The sequence below is a fragment of the Heptranchias perlo genome, chromosome 23 (genome assembly GCF_035084215.1).
Source record: "Heptranchias perlo isolate sHepPer1 chromosome 23, sHepPer1.hap1, whole genome shotgun sequence".
In the NCBI taxonomy this organism is placed as follows: domain Eukaryota; kingdom Metazoa; phylum Chordata; class Chondrichthyes; order Hexanchiformes; family Hexanchidae; genus Heptranchias; species Heptranchias perlo.
Window position 1 is genome coordinate 7692300 of NC_090347.1, and position 17937 is coordinate 7710236.

The 17937-nt window shown below is 46.8% G+C and overlaps 1 protein-coding gene across 1 annotated transcript; it reads right to left on the minus strand.

Moving 5' to 3' along the window:
• Nucleotides 1–665: 665 nt before the first annotated feature.
• On the minus strand, nucleotides 666–17611 carry LOC137341053 (uncharacterized). The gene is made up of 3 exons (XM_068003930.1): nucleotides 17528–17611; nucleotides 3925–4017; nucleotides 666–3311 (listed from the first exon to the last, which is right to left on the minus strand). Exon 3 carries the CDS (start codon nucleotides 3257–3259, stop codon nucleotides 956–958), a length of 2304 nt encoding a protein of 767 aa, XP_067860031.1. The 5' UTR covers nucleotides 3260–3311; nucleotides 3925–4017; nucleotides 17528–17611; the 3' UTR covers nucleotides 666–955.
• Nucleotides 17612–17937: the final 326 nt, after the last annotated feature.

Here is a 17937-nt window from a genome sequence, read left to right on the forward strand (position 1 = left end):
CCATTTTATGTCAAAGAACTACTCTTGGTAATCCTGCAATATTCAACACTCACATGGTCCCAAAAAAAACCAGGCTCAAGGGAAGGAGCACTTTAAAAAAAAGTCTTGCATAAGTCAGCTGATTCAACTAAGTGCAGACGTTTCTCTCACGCTGGAGGATAAACCATCGCTGAAATACAAATGCCAAACGGCGAAGAAGCTGCCGATGAAGCGGACTTTCCTGAGCCAGAAGGAGGGAGAAGAGAGCACAGGTGGGGTGGAGTATTTGAAGATCAAAGAGCACTCATTTGCTGAAGACTTCTCAGGGGCATTTAGGGATGGGCAATAAATGCTGGCCTTGCCGGCGACGTCCACATCCCAAGAACAAATAATAAAAAAAATTCAAGGAGCCTAACACCTGTTCTAGGTGCCTGCCAAGGACACCTCTACAGCATCGTTGGACGTATTTCTGATGCTGTTTGGGCGCAGGAGGTTGGTCCCCTCGATCGGACCTCTTTGCACCTGTTTTCCACCTGGGAAACGTGCGCAATGAGGTCTAATTTCACCCCCAATAAATGTAATAACTAGAAGGAATAGCTGATCCGAACAAGTCCAGACTGAAGTATCTTCCTCTGCACTCTGCCTTTGCATATTTATGTAAGGAATCTTACAACACCAGGTTATAGTCCAACAAATTTATTTTAAAATCACAAGCTTTCGGAGATTATCTCCTTCGTCAGATGAATGAATGAAAAGGTTCTCAAATTGCATATCTTATACTATGTTGGGACAGCATCACACCAATCAAAAGGTGTCGTTGTTATTCAAACAGGCCAGTCACGGAGAACAGCACGTCCCAGTACACTAGATATACATTGTGTCTATTACACAGGCAGGCAGAAAGAAACTCAAAATGGCAGAGAGAGAGAGAATTTTAAAAAACATATAATTTTTTTCCCCCTTTTTGCTGGTGGGGTTACGTGTAGCGTGACATGAACCCAAGATCCCGGTTGAGGCCGTCCTCATGGGTGCGGAACTTGGCTATCAACTTCTGCTCGACGATTTTGCATTGTCGTGTGTCTTGAAGGCCGCCTTGGAGAACGCTTACCCGAAGATCGGTGGCTGAATGTCCTTGACTGCTAAAGTGTTCCCCGACTGGGAGGGAACCTTCCTGTTTGGCGATTGTTGCGCGGTGTCCGTTCATCCGTTGTCGCAGCGTCTGCATGGTCTCGCCAATGTACCATGCTCCGGGGCATCCTTTCCTGCAACGTATGAGGTAAACAACGTTGGCCGAGTCACAGGAGTATGAACCATGTACCTGGTGGGTGGTGTCCTCTCGTGTGATGGTGGTATCCGTGTCGATGATCTGGCATGTCTTGCAGAGGTTGCCGTGGCAGGGTTGTGTGGTGTCGTGGACGCTGTTCTCCTGAAAACTGGGTAACTTGCTGCGAACGATGGTCTGTTTGAGGTTGGGTGGCTGTTTAAAGGCGAGCAGTGGAGGCGTGGGGATGGCCTTAGCGAGGTGTTTGTCGTCATCGATGACATGTTGAAGGCTGCGGAGAACATGGTGTAGTTTCTCCGCTCCAGGGAAGTACTGGACGACGAAGGGTACTCTGTTGGTTGCGTCCCATGTTTGTCTTCTGAGGAGGTCTATGCGATTCTTCGCTGTGGCCCGTCGGAACTGTCGATCGACAAGTCGAGCGTCATATCCCGTTCTTACGAGGGCGTCTTTCAGCTTCTGTAGGTGTCCATCGCGTTCCTCCTCGTCTGAGCAGATCCTGTGTATTCGTAGGGCCTGTCCATAGGGGATGGCCTCTTTGACGTGGTTGGGGTGGAAGCTGGAAAAGTGGAGCATCGTGAGGTTGTCCGTGGGCTTGCGGTAGAGTGAGGTGCTGAGGTGCCCGTCTTTGATGGAGATTTGTGTGTCCAAGAAAGAAACCGATTCTGAGGAGTAGTCCATGGTGAGTTTGATGGTGGGATGGAACTTGTTGATGTTATCGTGTAGTCTCTTCAGTGATTCTTCGCCGTGGGTCCATAGGAAGAAAATGTCGTCGATGTATCTGGTGTATAGCGTTGGTTGGAGGTCGTGTGCAGTGAAGAAGTCGTGCTCGAACTTGTGCATGAAAATGTTGGCGTATTGGGGTGCGAATTTGGTCCCCATGGCTGTTCCGTGTGTTTGGGTAAAGAACTGGTTATCGAAGGTGAAGACATTGTGATCCAGGATGAAGCGGATGAGTTGTAGGACGGCGTCTGGAGATTGGCTGTTGTTGGTGTTGAGTACTGAGGCTGTTGCAGCGATGCCGTCATCGTGGGGGATACTGGTGTAGAGTGCCGAGACGTCCATCGTAGTGAGAAGTGTTCCTGGTTCAACTGGTCCGTGGGTGCTGAGTTTTTGTTGGAAGTCTGTAGTGTCGCGACAGAAGCTGGGGGTTCCCTGTACGATGGGTTTCAGGATGCCCTCGATGTATCCAGAGAGGTTCTCACACAGGGTTCCGTTGCCTGATACGATAGGACGTCCGGGTGTGTTGGCTTTGTGTATCTTTGGGAGGCAGTAGAAGTCTCCCACGCGGGGAGTACGTGGGATGAGAGTGCATAGGATACTTTGAAGGTCTGGATCGAAGGTCTTGATCAGTTTGTTGAGCTGGTGGGTGTGTTCTTTGGTCAGATCTGCGTGTAACCGTCTGTAGTGTTCCTGGTTGTCCAGTTGTCGGTATGCTTCTTTGCAATAGTCCGTTCTGTTCTGTATGACAATGGCTCCTCCTTTGTCCGCTGGTTTGATGACGATGTTTCGGTTGGTCTTGAGAGCGTTGATGGCGTTGCGTTGTGCTCGGGTGACATTCTGGACTGTCTTCTGAGTGTGGCTGATGAATCTGGCATTGACGCATTTCCTGACAGCTTGGGCATACATGTCAAGCTGAGGGTAGCGACCCTCCGGAGGAGTCCAGTTTGACTCTTTCCTCTTCGGTTGCTGTACCGTGGATCCCTCTGTCTGCTGTTCTGGATCATTGATTGTCTCATTGGGTTTGCTGTTGAAATCTTGGGGTTTGTGGTAGAATTCCCGGAGCCTCATTCTCCTGATGAATTCCTCTGTGTCCGCCGCGAGACCGATGCGGTCCATTTTGGTGGTGGGGCAGAAATTGAGCCCTCGGCTGAGAACCTCGATTTCGTCTGGTTGAAGGGTGTGGTCGGACAAATTGATGATAGACTTCCCTGTGGTTGTAACCGTGGTACCGGGGGAGGCTTGGTTGATGCTGGTGGTGATGCCGAGTTTCTCAAGCATATTTAGGCAGTAGGGCACATGTGTTAGTCACCACATTCATTTCTCTAACTCTCTAAAGTGGAATAGAGAAGGGAATTGAATTTTGAGACAAAGGACCAGAGGGTGTCAGACCACCGAGTAACATTTTCAAAATGTGTTCAATGAGCAGTTTCTAATTTCTGTTTGATTTCATGTCACTTCTGTTCCTCAGGAGGAGATTCATGAATATGCCACATCTATTAAAATAAAGTCCGGGATACGTTGGTGCTGCCAGTCACCTCCTCTGCCACCTCGAGCCAAGCCCTCTTGGTGGCAGAGGCAGGGCGCTTCCACCTATCAGCCAGGTACAACATCCCCCTCATGTTCCTCACCCCAGCCATTAGCGACTCCAGTGCGGAGTCATTGAACCAGGATGCTGGCTTTTTCTTCTGTGCTGTATTTTTTGCTATTTCTTCGTTCTTCCACAAAAGCCATGATTGCAATGGCCCTTTAAATATTCCAGCTGCTAGCACGTCATCCGGGTGCACAGTCCACTGTGTAGCTTTCAGACAGCAAACCTGAAAGCCACATTAAAGGCCTTCAATTACATCGCGATCGCGTGGAGGAAGGTAAAAAATTTTTTTTACCCCCGCCCCCGCTAACATCCCACCGCCATGATAAAATCCTGCCTTAGGTCTCTGTCTCACCTGTGTTCAGTTAGTTGGAGCAAATGTTGCTGACACTGAGGAGCAGTGCAGTAACTAAAGTCGAAGCCACTGGTACTGCAACTTGAGAACAACCTGTTTAAACAAAACGTACAGTAGTTGGCATCTTGAACCTGCAGTTTTAGACAAGTGAAGTAAAGTGCTCTGTTGTGATTTAACCACAGAGGGAGTAACATTATTTAATAAATAATTAAAATAACTAAAATGAAATGTTGATTAATGGATAAATCTGTTACATGTATTGTCTAAGACAAAAGCTAGAATAGGTTACATAGAAAGAAAGGACTTGTATTTAGAGTGCCTTTTACAACATCAGGACCTCCCAAAGCATTTCACAGACAATTAAATACCTTTGAAGTGTAGTCACTGTTGTAACGTTGGGAAACATAGAGGAATACAGTATAACCTGAGAGTTATGCACACTTTATTATAAAATACATTTTTTGAGTCACAAGGACCATGGATTTTTAATTCCTTGCAACTTTAATATGAAGTTGAATATATTTTTAATGTTAACAATGGGCCATTAGATTTTAATCAGCATTCAGATGCTAGTGAATGGACCTCAGCACATAAATGGATCCATTTTCCCTGTGCAGAGAGTGACATGGGGCTGATATTAGTATAAATGTTTATTTTTTCAGGGACTCTATGTAGGTGTGAATGCACATTTGAAATGTTGAAAGTTTCACTGAATAGCAATTTTCATTGTGACCACAGTGCTATTTACTGTTTATAGCAGGTTCACATTTGAACTTTTATTGTCTATATATTTTTTGCACCATGGTAAATGCTAACATCCTCTCTTATTTTCTGCATTTATAATGTGCATATCTTGAGCTTCCTGTGTGGGAGCAGTGTTACTTATCACCTTTATTCTGATAAACGTCCGTAGTTTCTGATATGTACTGCTAGCTTTTACAAAACCACAGTAGCATTTTTGCAACAAGCCATTTTTACTTTATTTCAAGAATTCTATGAATTAATATTAATTATATTGTTTTGTTCATAAAATCATACAGCATAGAGGGAGGCCAGTCAGCCCATTGTACCTGTGCCGGCTCTTTGAAAGAACTATCCAATTAGTCCCACTCCTCTGCTCTTTCCTCATATCCCTGCAAATTGATCTTTTTCAAGTATTTATCCAATTCCCTTTTGAAAGTTGCTGTTGAATCTGCTTCCACCACTCTTTCAGGCAGTGCATTCCAGATCGTAAGAACTTGCTGTGTAAAAAAATTTCTCCTGATCTCCCCCCTGGATTTTTTGCCAATTATCTTAAATCTGTGTCCTCTGGTTACCAACCTTCTGCCAGTGGAAACAGTTTTGCCCTATCTACTCTATTAAAACCCCATATAATTTTGAACACCACTATTATATCTCCCTTTACCTTCTATGCTCTAAGAAGAACAATCCCAGCATCTCTGGTCTCTCCACAAAACTGAAATCCCTCAACCCTGGTACCATGCTGATAAATTTCCTCTGCACCCTCTCTATGGCCTTTACATCCTTTCTAAAGTGTGGTGCCCAGAATCAGACGCGATACTCTAGCTGAGGCCTAACCAGTGATTTATAAAGATTTACCATAACTTTCTTGCTTTTGTACTCTATGCCTCTATTTATAAAGCCAAGGATCCCGTAAGCTTTTTTTAAACAGTCTTATCAACTTATCCTGCCACCTTCAAAGATTTGTGTATGTGAACCCTCAGGTCTCTCTGTTCCTGCACCCCCTTTAAAATTGTGCCATTTAATTTATATTGCTTCTCCTCATTTTCTCCTTCCAAAATGCATCACTTCACACTTCTCTGCATTAAATTTCATCTGCCACGTGTCTGCCCATTTCACCAGCCTGTCCGCCCATTTCACTAGCCTGTCCATGTTCTCCTGAAGTCTGTTACTATCCTCCTCACTGTTTACTACATTTCCAAGCTTTGTGTCACCCGCAAACTTTGAAATTATGCCCCCTATCTTACATGTATTTTAGAATATTAAAAGTCAAAAATAATCCCCTTAACAGGTTTTATACAGAACATATTGTAGAATGATAATTTTGAAAGCTAAAAGGTACTACAATTTCAAAAGTTAATTCAAACTGTGGAGTTATTCAGGGAAATGTTTGAATCAAGTCATGGGCCCGATTTTACCAGGGGTGCGGGTACTCGGCGGGTAGGCCAGCGGGCGCGTTGAAAACGCGCCCGGTGAAATTAGTGGGTTGCCCGCGCGATCGTTGCAGGCAACACACTAATTGGATCCACTTACCTGCTCCTCCGGGTTCCCCGATGCTGATCTGCACGTTGGGCAGGCTGCGCATGTGCAGTAAGATCTGTCAGCTGGAGGCGCTCTATTTAAAGGGGCAGTCCTCCACTGACAGATGCTGCCACGAACAGCAAAAATTACATCATGGAGCAGCCCAGGGGGAAGGCTGCTCCCAGTTTAATGATGCCTCACCCCAGGTATCATTAGATGGGGTGAGGAGGAGGGGGAGGACAGAGATCTTCCCCCCGGCGGGCGGGAGGAAGCGGCCCACCTCTGCCACCAAGAAGGCCTGGCTCGAGGTGGCAGAGGGGGTCACCTGCGCCACCAACATATCGCCCACCTGCATACAGTGCAGGAGGCGCTCCAATGACCTCCGTAGGTCAGCAACAGTGAGAACACGTAGTCTTTCCCCTACACTACGCCTGCCACAACACTGCCCCCACCCCACATCTCCTTCGGCACTGCCAACACTACTCTGTCACATGACCCCTCATACCCACTCAAACCTCATCCTCATCTTACCTGCACCTACTCACCTCGCCAGTACTCACCCCGCCACTACCACGCAACCCAATCCTCATACAATCTCATGGCTCTATCTCATACTCACCCTCTCGTGCATCTCTTTCATGGCCAGCCTCACTCAACCTGCCACCACCTGTGCTGCAGCCACAGGGCATGCATCACATATGTGCAGTAGGCAGCGTAAGGCAAACGTGTCGTGAGCATGAAGGGGATGCACAAGGGTGTTTGAGGGATTGTCATGGTTCTTACTTCAATTGAATTAAAGAACAACTCACATCACACATTACATTGGCACCACTACTGCCATGTCTTCGCGAATCCTGTCCGGTTTGTGCAATAATGCCCGCTCCTGGGTATCCCTATGAGGACCCACCACTGATGCCACCCAGTGTGTCACTGCAGAGTGGGTGTAGGTGTATTTGCAGGGTTCTTCTGCGCAGACGACTGAGAGACATCGGGGATGTCCCCGGTTGCAGCCTGGAAGGCTGTGATGCAGAAGTTCGGGAGGGCAGTGGTGACTTTGACAGCGACAGGTAGGAAGATGGTGCACGGGCCAGCCAGGAGCAGCTCGGCATGAAAGAGGCTGCAGATGTCCACGGCTACATGTCGAGTGACTCTGAGCCTCCGTGTGCACTGCTGCTCAGAGAGGTACAGGAGGCTGAGCCTCGGTCTGTGGAACGTGGGGCGAGGGTAGTGCCCTCTGCGACGCATCTCTCTCTGCGGTAGCCCTCCCTCCTGCTGTGCAGGTGGATGTGTCACAGCACTCTGTTGTGGAGCTCCACTTGTCAGAGGTTGACGGCGTGGATGGCGAGGCTGGTGAGGCTGGTGATGCCGTTCGCCCTCCGAGGAGGTCATGACTGCAGCTACGGCGGCCCCCATCCGCAAGATGTACATCTGAGGGGGTCCGCAATGTAGGTACATGTCTCCGGACCCCGGGGTAAGTGTGCAGGTTGGTGACTTCGACCATCAGGAGGAGGATGGTGGAGGCCAAACTTTGTCCCAAATGACAGAGCGGCCTCCTGCAATGGCTGAGGGTCTCCCCCCACCCCACCTGTCAAATGGACCTTTGCAGCTGCCACAGGCTGACGGCTGCAACACGTCCATTTCAACTGGGACTGTTTCCCCCAGTGTGTGAAACAGTCCCATGTTTATCCAAAATCACACACAGTCCCTTAATCAGGTCAGTTAATGGCCTGAACAACCAAAGTAAATACACTCAAGTGGCATCCCGCTGGCTTTAATTGCCTGCGGGATTCCCACCAGCGGGGGCTGCGCAAGCACCCCCGTACGTCAGCGCGGAACCCGGAAGTGGGCGGGATCGACGCGCGATCCGGTCACGTGCCTGGATATCGGGATTTTCGGGGCCCCCCCGCTGGAAACCCACAGGAAACCCGACGGTAAAATCGAGCCCCATATGTCTGAAAATGATGTTGACTGTGAAGCTGTATAAACATCAAACAAATTGTAAGGTGAGATTTTTCAGTCTTGAGCTATACACTCGAGTTGTCACCTCACCTCACAACTTTAAACATCATTAACAGTGACAAGCTTTGTGGCCCACATGGGCGAATGGAGTTGCCAATATACTCTCTCCTCTCATTTTTGTTTCTCTGTCCTTTCCTTTTGTCTTTCTCTATTACCCTGCTCATTCTCTTTCCTTTTACCTGCATTTCATTCTCTCTTTATAGCTTGTCTGATTGTGGGATTCTTGAGTGTTTTCTCTTGTTGGACAAGAAGAAAGAAAGAGAATGATATGGGAGTGGGGTTATCCCAACAGTAAAAGACCTCTGTTAAAATCTAGGCTGTATTGCTGCAGTGAGGTGAGTTCATATTCTGAAATTGCTATGGTGGGATTTGAACTCACATTTGCTGGATTATTAGTCCAGTAACATAACCACTACACTACTGTACTAGTTACCTGCAGAAGGTGGTGGTGGGGCAATTTTTTTTTAAACAGCACTTTACAGGCTACATTGTGTGAGACTGGAGTCACATATAGGCCATTCTGGGTAGGGGTGGTAGGTTCCCTTCCCTGAAGGACGTTAGTGACCTGCGTGTTTTAACAACAATCTGGCAGCTTAGATGGTCACTTTTGCCTGGTGCTAGCCTCCACATTGAGATTTATTAAATTCAATTTCACACTTGCCATGGTGGGATCTGAACTCTTACTAGTCTAGTATCAGAACCACTGCACTGCCAGATGTGATAAATAAATTAAAAAACTGGGATATGGGAATTCAGTCCTCAAAGGGGACTTGAATAAATACATGTAATGAATGATAGGTGCATTGTATGGCTGAATTTAAAATCTCCAAAATGATTGTGAACAAAAGTTTTCTTGATTCTCTCATCAGATCAACATTACAATGTGAAACACAGTGTACTAAATTGGGCCGTGTAGCGCCCGTTGTTTCGGTGCTACACGGCCTCTCCGACATCCAAGATGGCGTCTTGGCTGCGCACACACGTTTCCAGCATGAGTGCGCTGGATGCCATCTTGTTATAGGAGTTAGCGCATGTGCAGATAAGGAATGCAGAAAGCGTGTAAAGTAAGAAGAAAATGGCTACAATCAGTGTGCAATGCTGATTTAAAGTGATAGATGCCATTTTGGGACTTAACGCTCAACTCAACGCACAGTCTTAACCACAACCACCTGAACGTGTCTTAGAGTGCCCGGAGGACCCCCACCAGTGATATTTAAAGGGATCATGCAGGATTTACAGGTTAGTGGCTGGATTATTGCTTCTGGCTGCTGAGACATTTGTAACTGTTTTTGGAAGTCTTCTATACTTGATTACTAGGACTAGGGGACATAGCCTGACATTTAGAGCCAGGACATGCAGGAGTGAAGTTAGGAAATGCTTCTACACGCAAAGGGAGGGGGAGGGGGGGGGGAAGAAGTTTGGAACGCTCTTCTGCAAATGGCAGTTGATTCTAGCTCAATTGTGAATTCTAAATCGGAGATTGATAGATTTCTGTGAACCATGGATATTAAGGGATATGGAGCTAAGGCGGGTAAATGGAGTTAGGTCACAGGTCCAGCAAGATCTCATTGAATGGCGGAACAGGCTTGAGGGGCTAACTGTCACTGCCACTTGCTGCCTCCTGATATGCGCCATCTTCTCCTGCAAGAAAGCGGGACATGTGTCTGGGTGATGTGCCTTCCATGATTGAATAGCTGCCAGTGTGTGTGGCCTGTGAGTTTTGGGTATGCAGCTTGAAACAGTGGTAATGTGTAAGGGTGAGAGGAAGCATCTGGTTGGAAGAGTTGAGTACTGATGGAAAGAGTGAGTTTGTTGGTATGTGGGTGATGGGGGTGTAGTGCGTGGTGCAGTTGGTAGGAGACACCACTTGACAGTTGACCTCACTCACCTTGATCACTCATGTCAAAGCACTGAACTTCTTCCTGCACTGCATCCATGTTCATGATGCTGAGTGCCTGGCCTTGACTTCGTCCCCCACTGCCTCCCACTGTCTCTTGGAGATATGTCTGGTGGGCCTCTTTCCCCCGCCCCCGCCCCGCGGATATAGGATGTCCCTCCTTTTGTCCAGCTCTTGTATAAGGTCTCTAGTGCATCAGCAGAGAACTTTGGTGCACGCTCTCTCACAGGCCTGGTACCAACTCAAATTAGCAGATTGGTGAGGTCTGGTGTGCAGATTGGAGGATGTGAGATTTAGTAGTGCGCAACCTTTATTCAATATTTTAACATAACTCATCAGTGTGTACACATAGGGATGGGACCCGCATCTGTGTTTTACGTGTACGATCTCTTTTCAGCAAATAACAGGTACCAGCTACCTTTAAGAGATTTCTAAGAAACATCCTCCCTTTAAGAGATTGGGCTCCTCCTGCTGGTGAAAAGTGCAAATTGCATTGATTCCACGTGCAAGGCCCGGAATGGAATGCTGATTGCAGATTAGTACTCAGGCCAGCTGAAACTCGCTTACTGCATGTGCTGGGGTCATTGGACAAGGGGTAATAGCGCATCACGCTACCCGTGCCCAAAAACGGCCCTTATCCAATTTTTCCCCCACAGGCTTTCCAGGCTAATTTTTGGTGTTCTGTGTATCACATGGCAAATTTTCTCATTCACAATAAATAAAGTGCACACAGGAACAATTAATAAATGCTATGTTCTTACCATACACTTCTATCGCTATTTGGTTACTCTTTTCTGCTTCAGGTGTTGCTGCATTTGATGCTGTACAATAGTAGTTTCCATTGTGATGTCCATTCACAGACTTAATGAAATACTTTGCTTCAGTAGAATGTGAAATTGTGTTATGTATGATGGATCCATTGGAAAATGTGTAGGTGATGGGAAAGGATCCCTTTGATACAGTACACATTAGAGTCAAAGCCTGCCCCTTCTTCACTCTATCCTTATTGGGTTCTAAGTGCAAGAATGGCGTAGATACTGGCAGCGCTATCAAAAAAAGTAAAACAAAGTCAGTCATATTGTCTTGCAGTGACTCTGTATCTGTCATGTTGAGTCTAATACTTTCTTAATGAGATTGTTATATATTGTGGAAATTAACAATTTTATTAAACACGTTGGTAAAATTTGGAAATAAGCTGCAGAGCGATGTCACTGTGCTGTAGAATTAAACAATAACAAGTTAAGGTGTTAACATGGGCATACAGAGACAGTTGGAAGTATACAGAAAAGTCTAGACAGAGCCAATGAGAGACTTACAGAAAGAGGGAGAGAGGGAGGAAAAAGTTGGATGTAAACAGAGAGCTAATGTGTAAAAGTTTCTGAGAACCACACAGAGAAATGGAGAGAGACAGGAGTGTGGAACACAATAGACAATATTCTTATTCACCATTCCAAGTACAGTTCAGATCTGTTACAGGGAGGTAGCCTAGAGGGGGATCAGAAGATTGTGGTGTAGTTTAAAGGGACATGGATACTTAAAAGGAAGTGCCACATAGGGGGGCAAAAGGTTCAAAAGGCATTTCAACCTGATGGCACCCTTTGGCAAAGCTGAAGGTAGAGAGGAGAAAAGAAATGACAGGCAAAAAAGTGAAAGTAAACCTAATGCGGAGGCACAAGTCTACAGGAAAAGTATCCATGAGGTGCTGTAGGTCATCAGCAGCAGCAGAATTGTATATCATCACAATCTGTACCCTCATGGCCTGACACATCCATCACTCCTTCCATCACCATTAAGCTGGATGACCAACCCTGGTTCAATGGGGAGTGCAGAAGAGCATGCCAGCAGCAGAACCAGGTGTACATTAGAATGAGGTACCAATTTAGAGAAGCTACTACTCAGGGCTACCTGCATGCTAAACACCATAAGCAGCAGGCTATAGACAGATCAAAGCTATTCCACAACCAATGGATCAGATCAAAGCTCTGTAGCTCCATCACATCCAGTCGAGAATGGTGTTGGACACAGGCAGCTAATAGGAGGAAGAAGCTCCATGAACATCCCCATCCTCAACAATGGCAGAGCCCAGCATGTGAGTGCAAAAGACAAGGCTGAAGTATTTGCAAGCGTCTTCAGCCAAAAAAGCCAAGTGGACAATTTCACTCAGTCTCCTCCCGAAGTCCCCACCATCATAGGCACCAGTGTCGCCGATTTAGTTCAATCCATATGACATTAAAGAACGAATAAGTGCACTGAACACAGCAAAAACTATGAGCCATGACATCTTGAAAAACCAGGAACACTTCTCACCACGATGGACGTCTCGGCACTATACACCAGTATCCCCCACGATGACGGCATCGCTGCGACAGCATCAATACTCAACACCAACAACAGCCAATCTCCGGAAGCCATCCTACAACTCATCCGCTTCATCCTGGATCACAATGTCTTCACCTTCGATAACCAGTTCTTTACACAAACACACAGAACAGCCATGGGGACCAAATTCGCACCCCAATACGCCAACATTTTCATGCACAAGTTCGAGCAGGACTTCTTCACTGCACAAGACCTCCAACCAACACTATACACCAGATACATCGACGACATTTTCTTTCTATGGACCCACGGCAAGGAATCACTAAAGAGACTACACGATAACATCAACAAGTTCCATCCCACCATCAAGCTCACCATGGACTACTCCTCAGAATCAGTTTCTTTCTTGGACACACGAATCTCCATCAAAGACGGGCACCTCAGCACCTCACTCTACCGCAAGCCCACGGACAACCTCACGATGCTCCACTTTTCCAGCTTCCACCCTAACCACGTCAAAGAGGCCATCCCCTATGGACAGGCCCTGCGAATACACAGGGTCTGCTCAGACGAGGAGGAACGCGATGGACACCTACAGACGCTGAAAGACGCCCTAGTAAGAACGGGATATGACGCTCGACTCATCGATCGACAGTTCCGACGGGCCACAGCAAAAAATCGCATAGACCTCCTCAGGAGACTAACACGGGACGCAACCAACAGAGTACCCTTTGTCGTCCAGTACTTCCCCGGAGCGGAGAAACTACGCCATGTTCTCCGCAGCCTTCAACATGTCATCAATGAGGACAAACACCTCGCTATGGCCATCCCCACACATCCACTACTCGCCTTTAAACAGCCACCCAACCTCAAACAGACCATCGTTCGCAGCAAATTACCTAGCTTTCAAGAGAACAGCGTCCACGACGCCACACAACCCTGCCACGGTAACCTCTGCAAGACATGCCAGATCATTGACACAGATACCACCATCACACGAGAGGACACCACCCACCAGGTGCATGGTTCATACTCCTGTGACTCGGCCAACGTTGTCTACCTCATACGTTGCAGGAAAGGATGCCCCAGAGCATGGTACATTGGCGAGACCATGCAGACGCTGCGACAACGGATGAACGGACACCGCGCAACAATCGCCAAACAGGAGGGTTCCCTCCCAGTCGGGGAACACTTCAGCAGTCATGGACATTCATCCACCGACCTTCGGGTAAGCGTACTCCAAGGCGGCCTTCGAGACACACGACAACGCAAAATCGTCGAGCAGAAATTGATAGCCAAGTTCCGCACCCATGAGGACAGCCTCAACCGGGATCTTGGGTTCATGTCACGCTACACGTTACCCCACCAGCGAACAAATGTTATCTGTTTTTAATATAATGGGTCATTTGCTGGCTCTCTCTGCCTTCCGGATGTTTCTGCCTCTCTCTGTTTTTTTTCTCTGTTTTTTTTTCCCTGTTTGTTTTTTTGTTGAATGTGTATTCGGGGGTTCTGCAGGTGACACCTCTCTGTCTGAACATGGTGATTGCCTTGGCAACGGGCAGTTGCAGGGGCAGTCTGTAAACACCATGTATTGTTCTATATGTATAAATGCGTAGGCTTCAAGGAGCTCCTGAAACATTTGCCTGAGGAAGGAGGAAGTCTCCGAAAGCTTGTGAATTTAAAATAAAATTGCTGGACTATAACTTGGTGTTGTAAAATTGTTTACAATTGTCAACCCCAGTCCATCACCGGCATCTCCACATCTTGAAAATAGGGCTGAAGGCCTGTACACCAGAACTAGCCGCTCCCCCTCGCCAAACTGTTCCAGTATAGCTATGACACTGGCATCTATCTGACAATGTGGGAGATTGAACACGTATGTCCTATCCACAAGAAACGGTATAAATCTAACCTGGTCAATTACCACCCTATCAGCCTCCTCCCAATAATCAGTAAAGTGATGGATGGATACGTGGTGCAATCAAACAGCACCTACTCACCTATAACCCACCCATTAAAGCACCCACCAGAACCACTCGATTACAGGCCTCGATCCAGACATGGACACAACAGCTGAATGCCAGAGGAGAGGTGAGAGTAACTGCCCTCAACATTAAAGCAGCTTTCAACTAAGTTGGACACCAATGAGCCCTAGCAAAATTAAGGTCAATGGGGGTCAAGATGAAAACTCTTCAGTGGCTGGGGTCATACCTGAAACAAAGGAAAATGGCTATGGATGTTGGAGGCCAATCATCACAACCCCAGGACATCACTACAGGAGTTTCTCAGAGCAGTATTCTCAGCCTAGCCAACTCCAGTTTCTTCATTAATGACCGTCCATCATAAAGTCAGGAGTGGGGCTGATCGTTGATGATTCCCAGTGTTCGGCTCCATTCACAACTCCTCTGATAATGAAGCAGTCCATGCCAGCCTACAGCGGGACACGGACAACAACAAGACTTGGGCTGACAAGTGGAAGATAACTTTCATGCCACTTAAGTGCCAGGTAATGACCATCTCCAATAAGAAATAGCCCAACTACCTCCCTTCATCTTCAACAACACGACTGTCATTGAGTCCCCGATCAATATTCTGCCCATCACCATTAACCAGAAGCTTAATTGGACCAGCCATATTAACACCGTGACACAACAGCAGAGCAGAGACTGGGTACTCTGCAACGAGTGGCTTTGAACCCTCAAAGCCTCTCCACCATTTACACGGTTCAAGTCAGGAGTGTATTGGAATATTCTCCACTTGCCTGGATGGATGTATCTGCAACAACACTCAAGAAGCACAACACTATCCAGGACAATGTAATCCACTTGATCAGCACCTTGCCAGTGGACTGAATATTCACCTCCTCCACCACTAGCGTTCTTTGGCTGCAGTATGTACTATCTACAGGATGCACGGCAGCAACTCACTAAACTATTTCAACAGCAACCTCCAGCCCAGTGACTTCCACCACTGAGATGGACAAGAGCAGCAATATCATTGGAACATCATCACCTCTAAGTTCCCCTCCAAGTCACACATCATCCTTGACTGGGACATATACTGCCATTCCAACATCATCGGTGGGTCAAAATCCTAGAATTCCCTACTTTAAATCATTGTGGTAGCACCATCACAAGGACTGCAGTGGTTCAAAAAAAAAAGGCCAATTACCACCTGTGTTGGACAATAAATATAGCTTTGCCAGTGGTACCCACATCCCAAGAACAAATTAAAAAAAGAGTGCCACTTCCAGGAATGTCTGTATCTGTCCTCCCCTAACTGACAGACCTCCAGACAAGTCAACCCCTTGGAGGCAATGACCGCTGATATTCAAGCCTTTGGGGAACATATTGAGAGAACGATGGCAGCTGGTTTCAGACACCATGGGCAGGATTTTAAAAGGGAAAAACGGGTGGGTTGGGGGCGGGGGGGGGGAACAAAATCTCTGTTTTTGGGAGTGGGCAGACATCCCGGCTGGAACCCACACATTTTTGAATGAGACTCAGGGCAAATCAGTCACCAGGAAGCCCCGCCCCCACTTAAATCCGGCGGGCCGATAATTAAAGGGGCAAATGTACCTCATTGAGATACTTACGGTAGTTTATTTTTTGTGTATTGGACACTTTAAATGATTTTAACGTTACCTGGACTTTCCCATGGCTTCCGATTCACACCTGGTGAAACCAGGTGGGAAGGGCCAGATCAATGAAAAATAGATTAAATAAATTAAATAAAATTACATTTCCCATTGTAAAAAAGGTAAATAAATATACCTTAAAAACGATATTGCCTGGACACCCCCCCAATCTCAGACGTCTCCACTCTGATCCCGATGTCCGATGTCTCCACTCTGATCTTTGTCGTGTCCCCCCTCCCAATCTCTATCCTAACTGCCGATGAGGTAACTCTCTTTCTCTTTCTCCCCTCCCCTCTCGGATGTGCAACTCCTGTCGGCAGCCAGCCTCTCAATCAGGCTGGCTGCCGAGCGCGAAACCCGGAAGAGGTTTTGATTGGCGATCGCGACCCGCTTACTTCCCTTCCGGGTTTCGCACCCGCAAATCACCCCCCCCACCCCGGACTCTTCCTGCCGGCATATTAAAATCCTGCTCCATCTTTCGGGGCTTGCATGATCTAAATGCAACCTTCAGGTTTACCCTCATACTGATCAGTGGTCTGTCTGTGTCCTTTGCTTTGGGTGGACAAGCAAAGTGGGATTCCCTGAATTTCGGGCCCTTAGTGATATGAAGTCCAGTGCTCAGAAGTAGGTCTGTACTTTGTTTGGATTTTTGTCTTTGACAGGATGCTTGGAGGTCTGGTTGCAATAGGACGTAAGAGTTCCTGCAGTGCCTTCTTACTGAAACACCGCCTCCTTAAACAGACCTCTTTTGATATATCCCTGAAGGAGTAGCATGGTCTGTAGACTGGGTGGAAGAATACCTCCTACTTGGTCTTCTCCCTTGGTGCAGCCACATACTGCATGCCTCTCATTTTCTTTTCATATTGCTCCTCTTCTGCCACTATCAGAAGCACATGTATGGGAATGCCCAAAAGGAACCCCATGGCAAAAAGGATGCAAAAAGCAGATTTCCCTGCCTGAAACTGCTGGAGGCAGTTTGTAGAATTCTTTCTTAGCAGCACAATGGAAAAAAATAAATGTTTTATATCACACCAGTCAGAGCAGTGATAAAGTTTGCAGGCAGTCAGAGCCTGTGAAATCAACCACTTCACAGTTTGGCAAGTCATGCAGTAAATCCCACATCTGTCGTACAGGCCTGAGTTAAATCAAGTGCAATGTGGCTGAAACAATGGAATTTCTGACATCAGTTTACATTTCGTTATCCTGCCATTTGCTCCTGCCTCTTTAGGGGCAGGAGCATATTTTGCCCACCCTTACTTGTGCCAGTGTTTATGCTGGACTTTAGAAGGGGCAGAACTCTAGCCTATCTGAATCCCACCACAAATCCCCACCCCTCCTCTGCCATTTTTGCCCCAAAAAGATTGAGGAATTTCTGAAGCAGCATTTTAAAATTGAGGCCCCGAATTTCATGGGTTCTTCAACTCTGCACGTATTCAAGTATTTCGAAAGCTGTATTGCTGCTGACTTACCCCGCGCAGTGATAGCTACTATTTCACTGTAGTCTGAGATACTGGTCTCTTGGGTGATCCCTTGGATTGTACATCTATACTCTCTCTCTGTAATTTCTGCCACTTTCAGTTGGTATGTTGCAAAATGTTTATTGACGTCTTTTATGTCACTGAGGCGGAGGTTTCGTCCATTTTTATATTTATAGAATATAAATGTGAAGGGAGGAAATTCTTCAGATGTTTCACAGCGCAGCTCAGTTGAATTTCCCACAGTCACCTCCATCGGATGTATAGTGAGTACAGGCCTCTGTAATTTTCCTAAAATGGAATATTAGAAGTAAATTAAGCAAAGTTTGGGGTGTTTAAAATCTGTTGTGTTCCTATAGCTTTAGAAAATAGGGAAGAAAAAGCTGGTCAGTCCTTCCAGGTCT

Bases quoted from the DNA above. Each gene is read 5' to 3' on its own strand.
- LOC137341053 (XM_068003930.1), bottom strand. From the start codon at position 3,259: ATGCTTGAGAAACTCGGCATCACCACCAGCATCAACCAAGCCTCCCCC.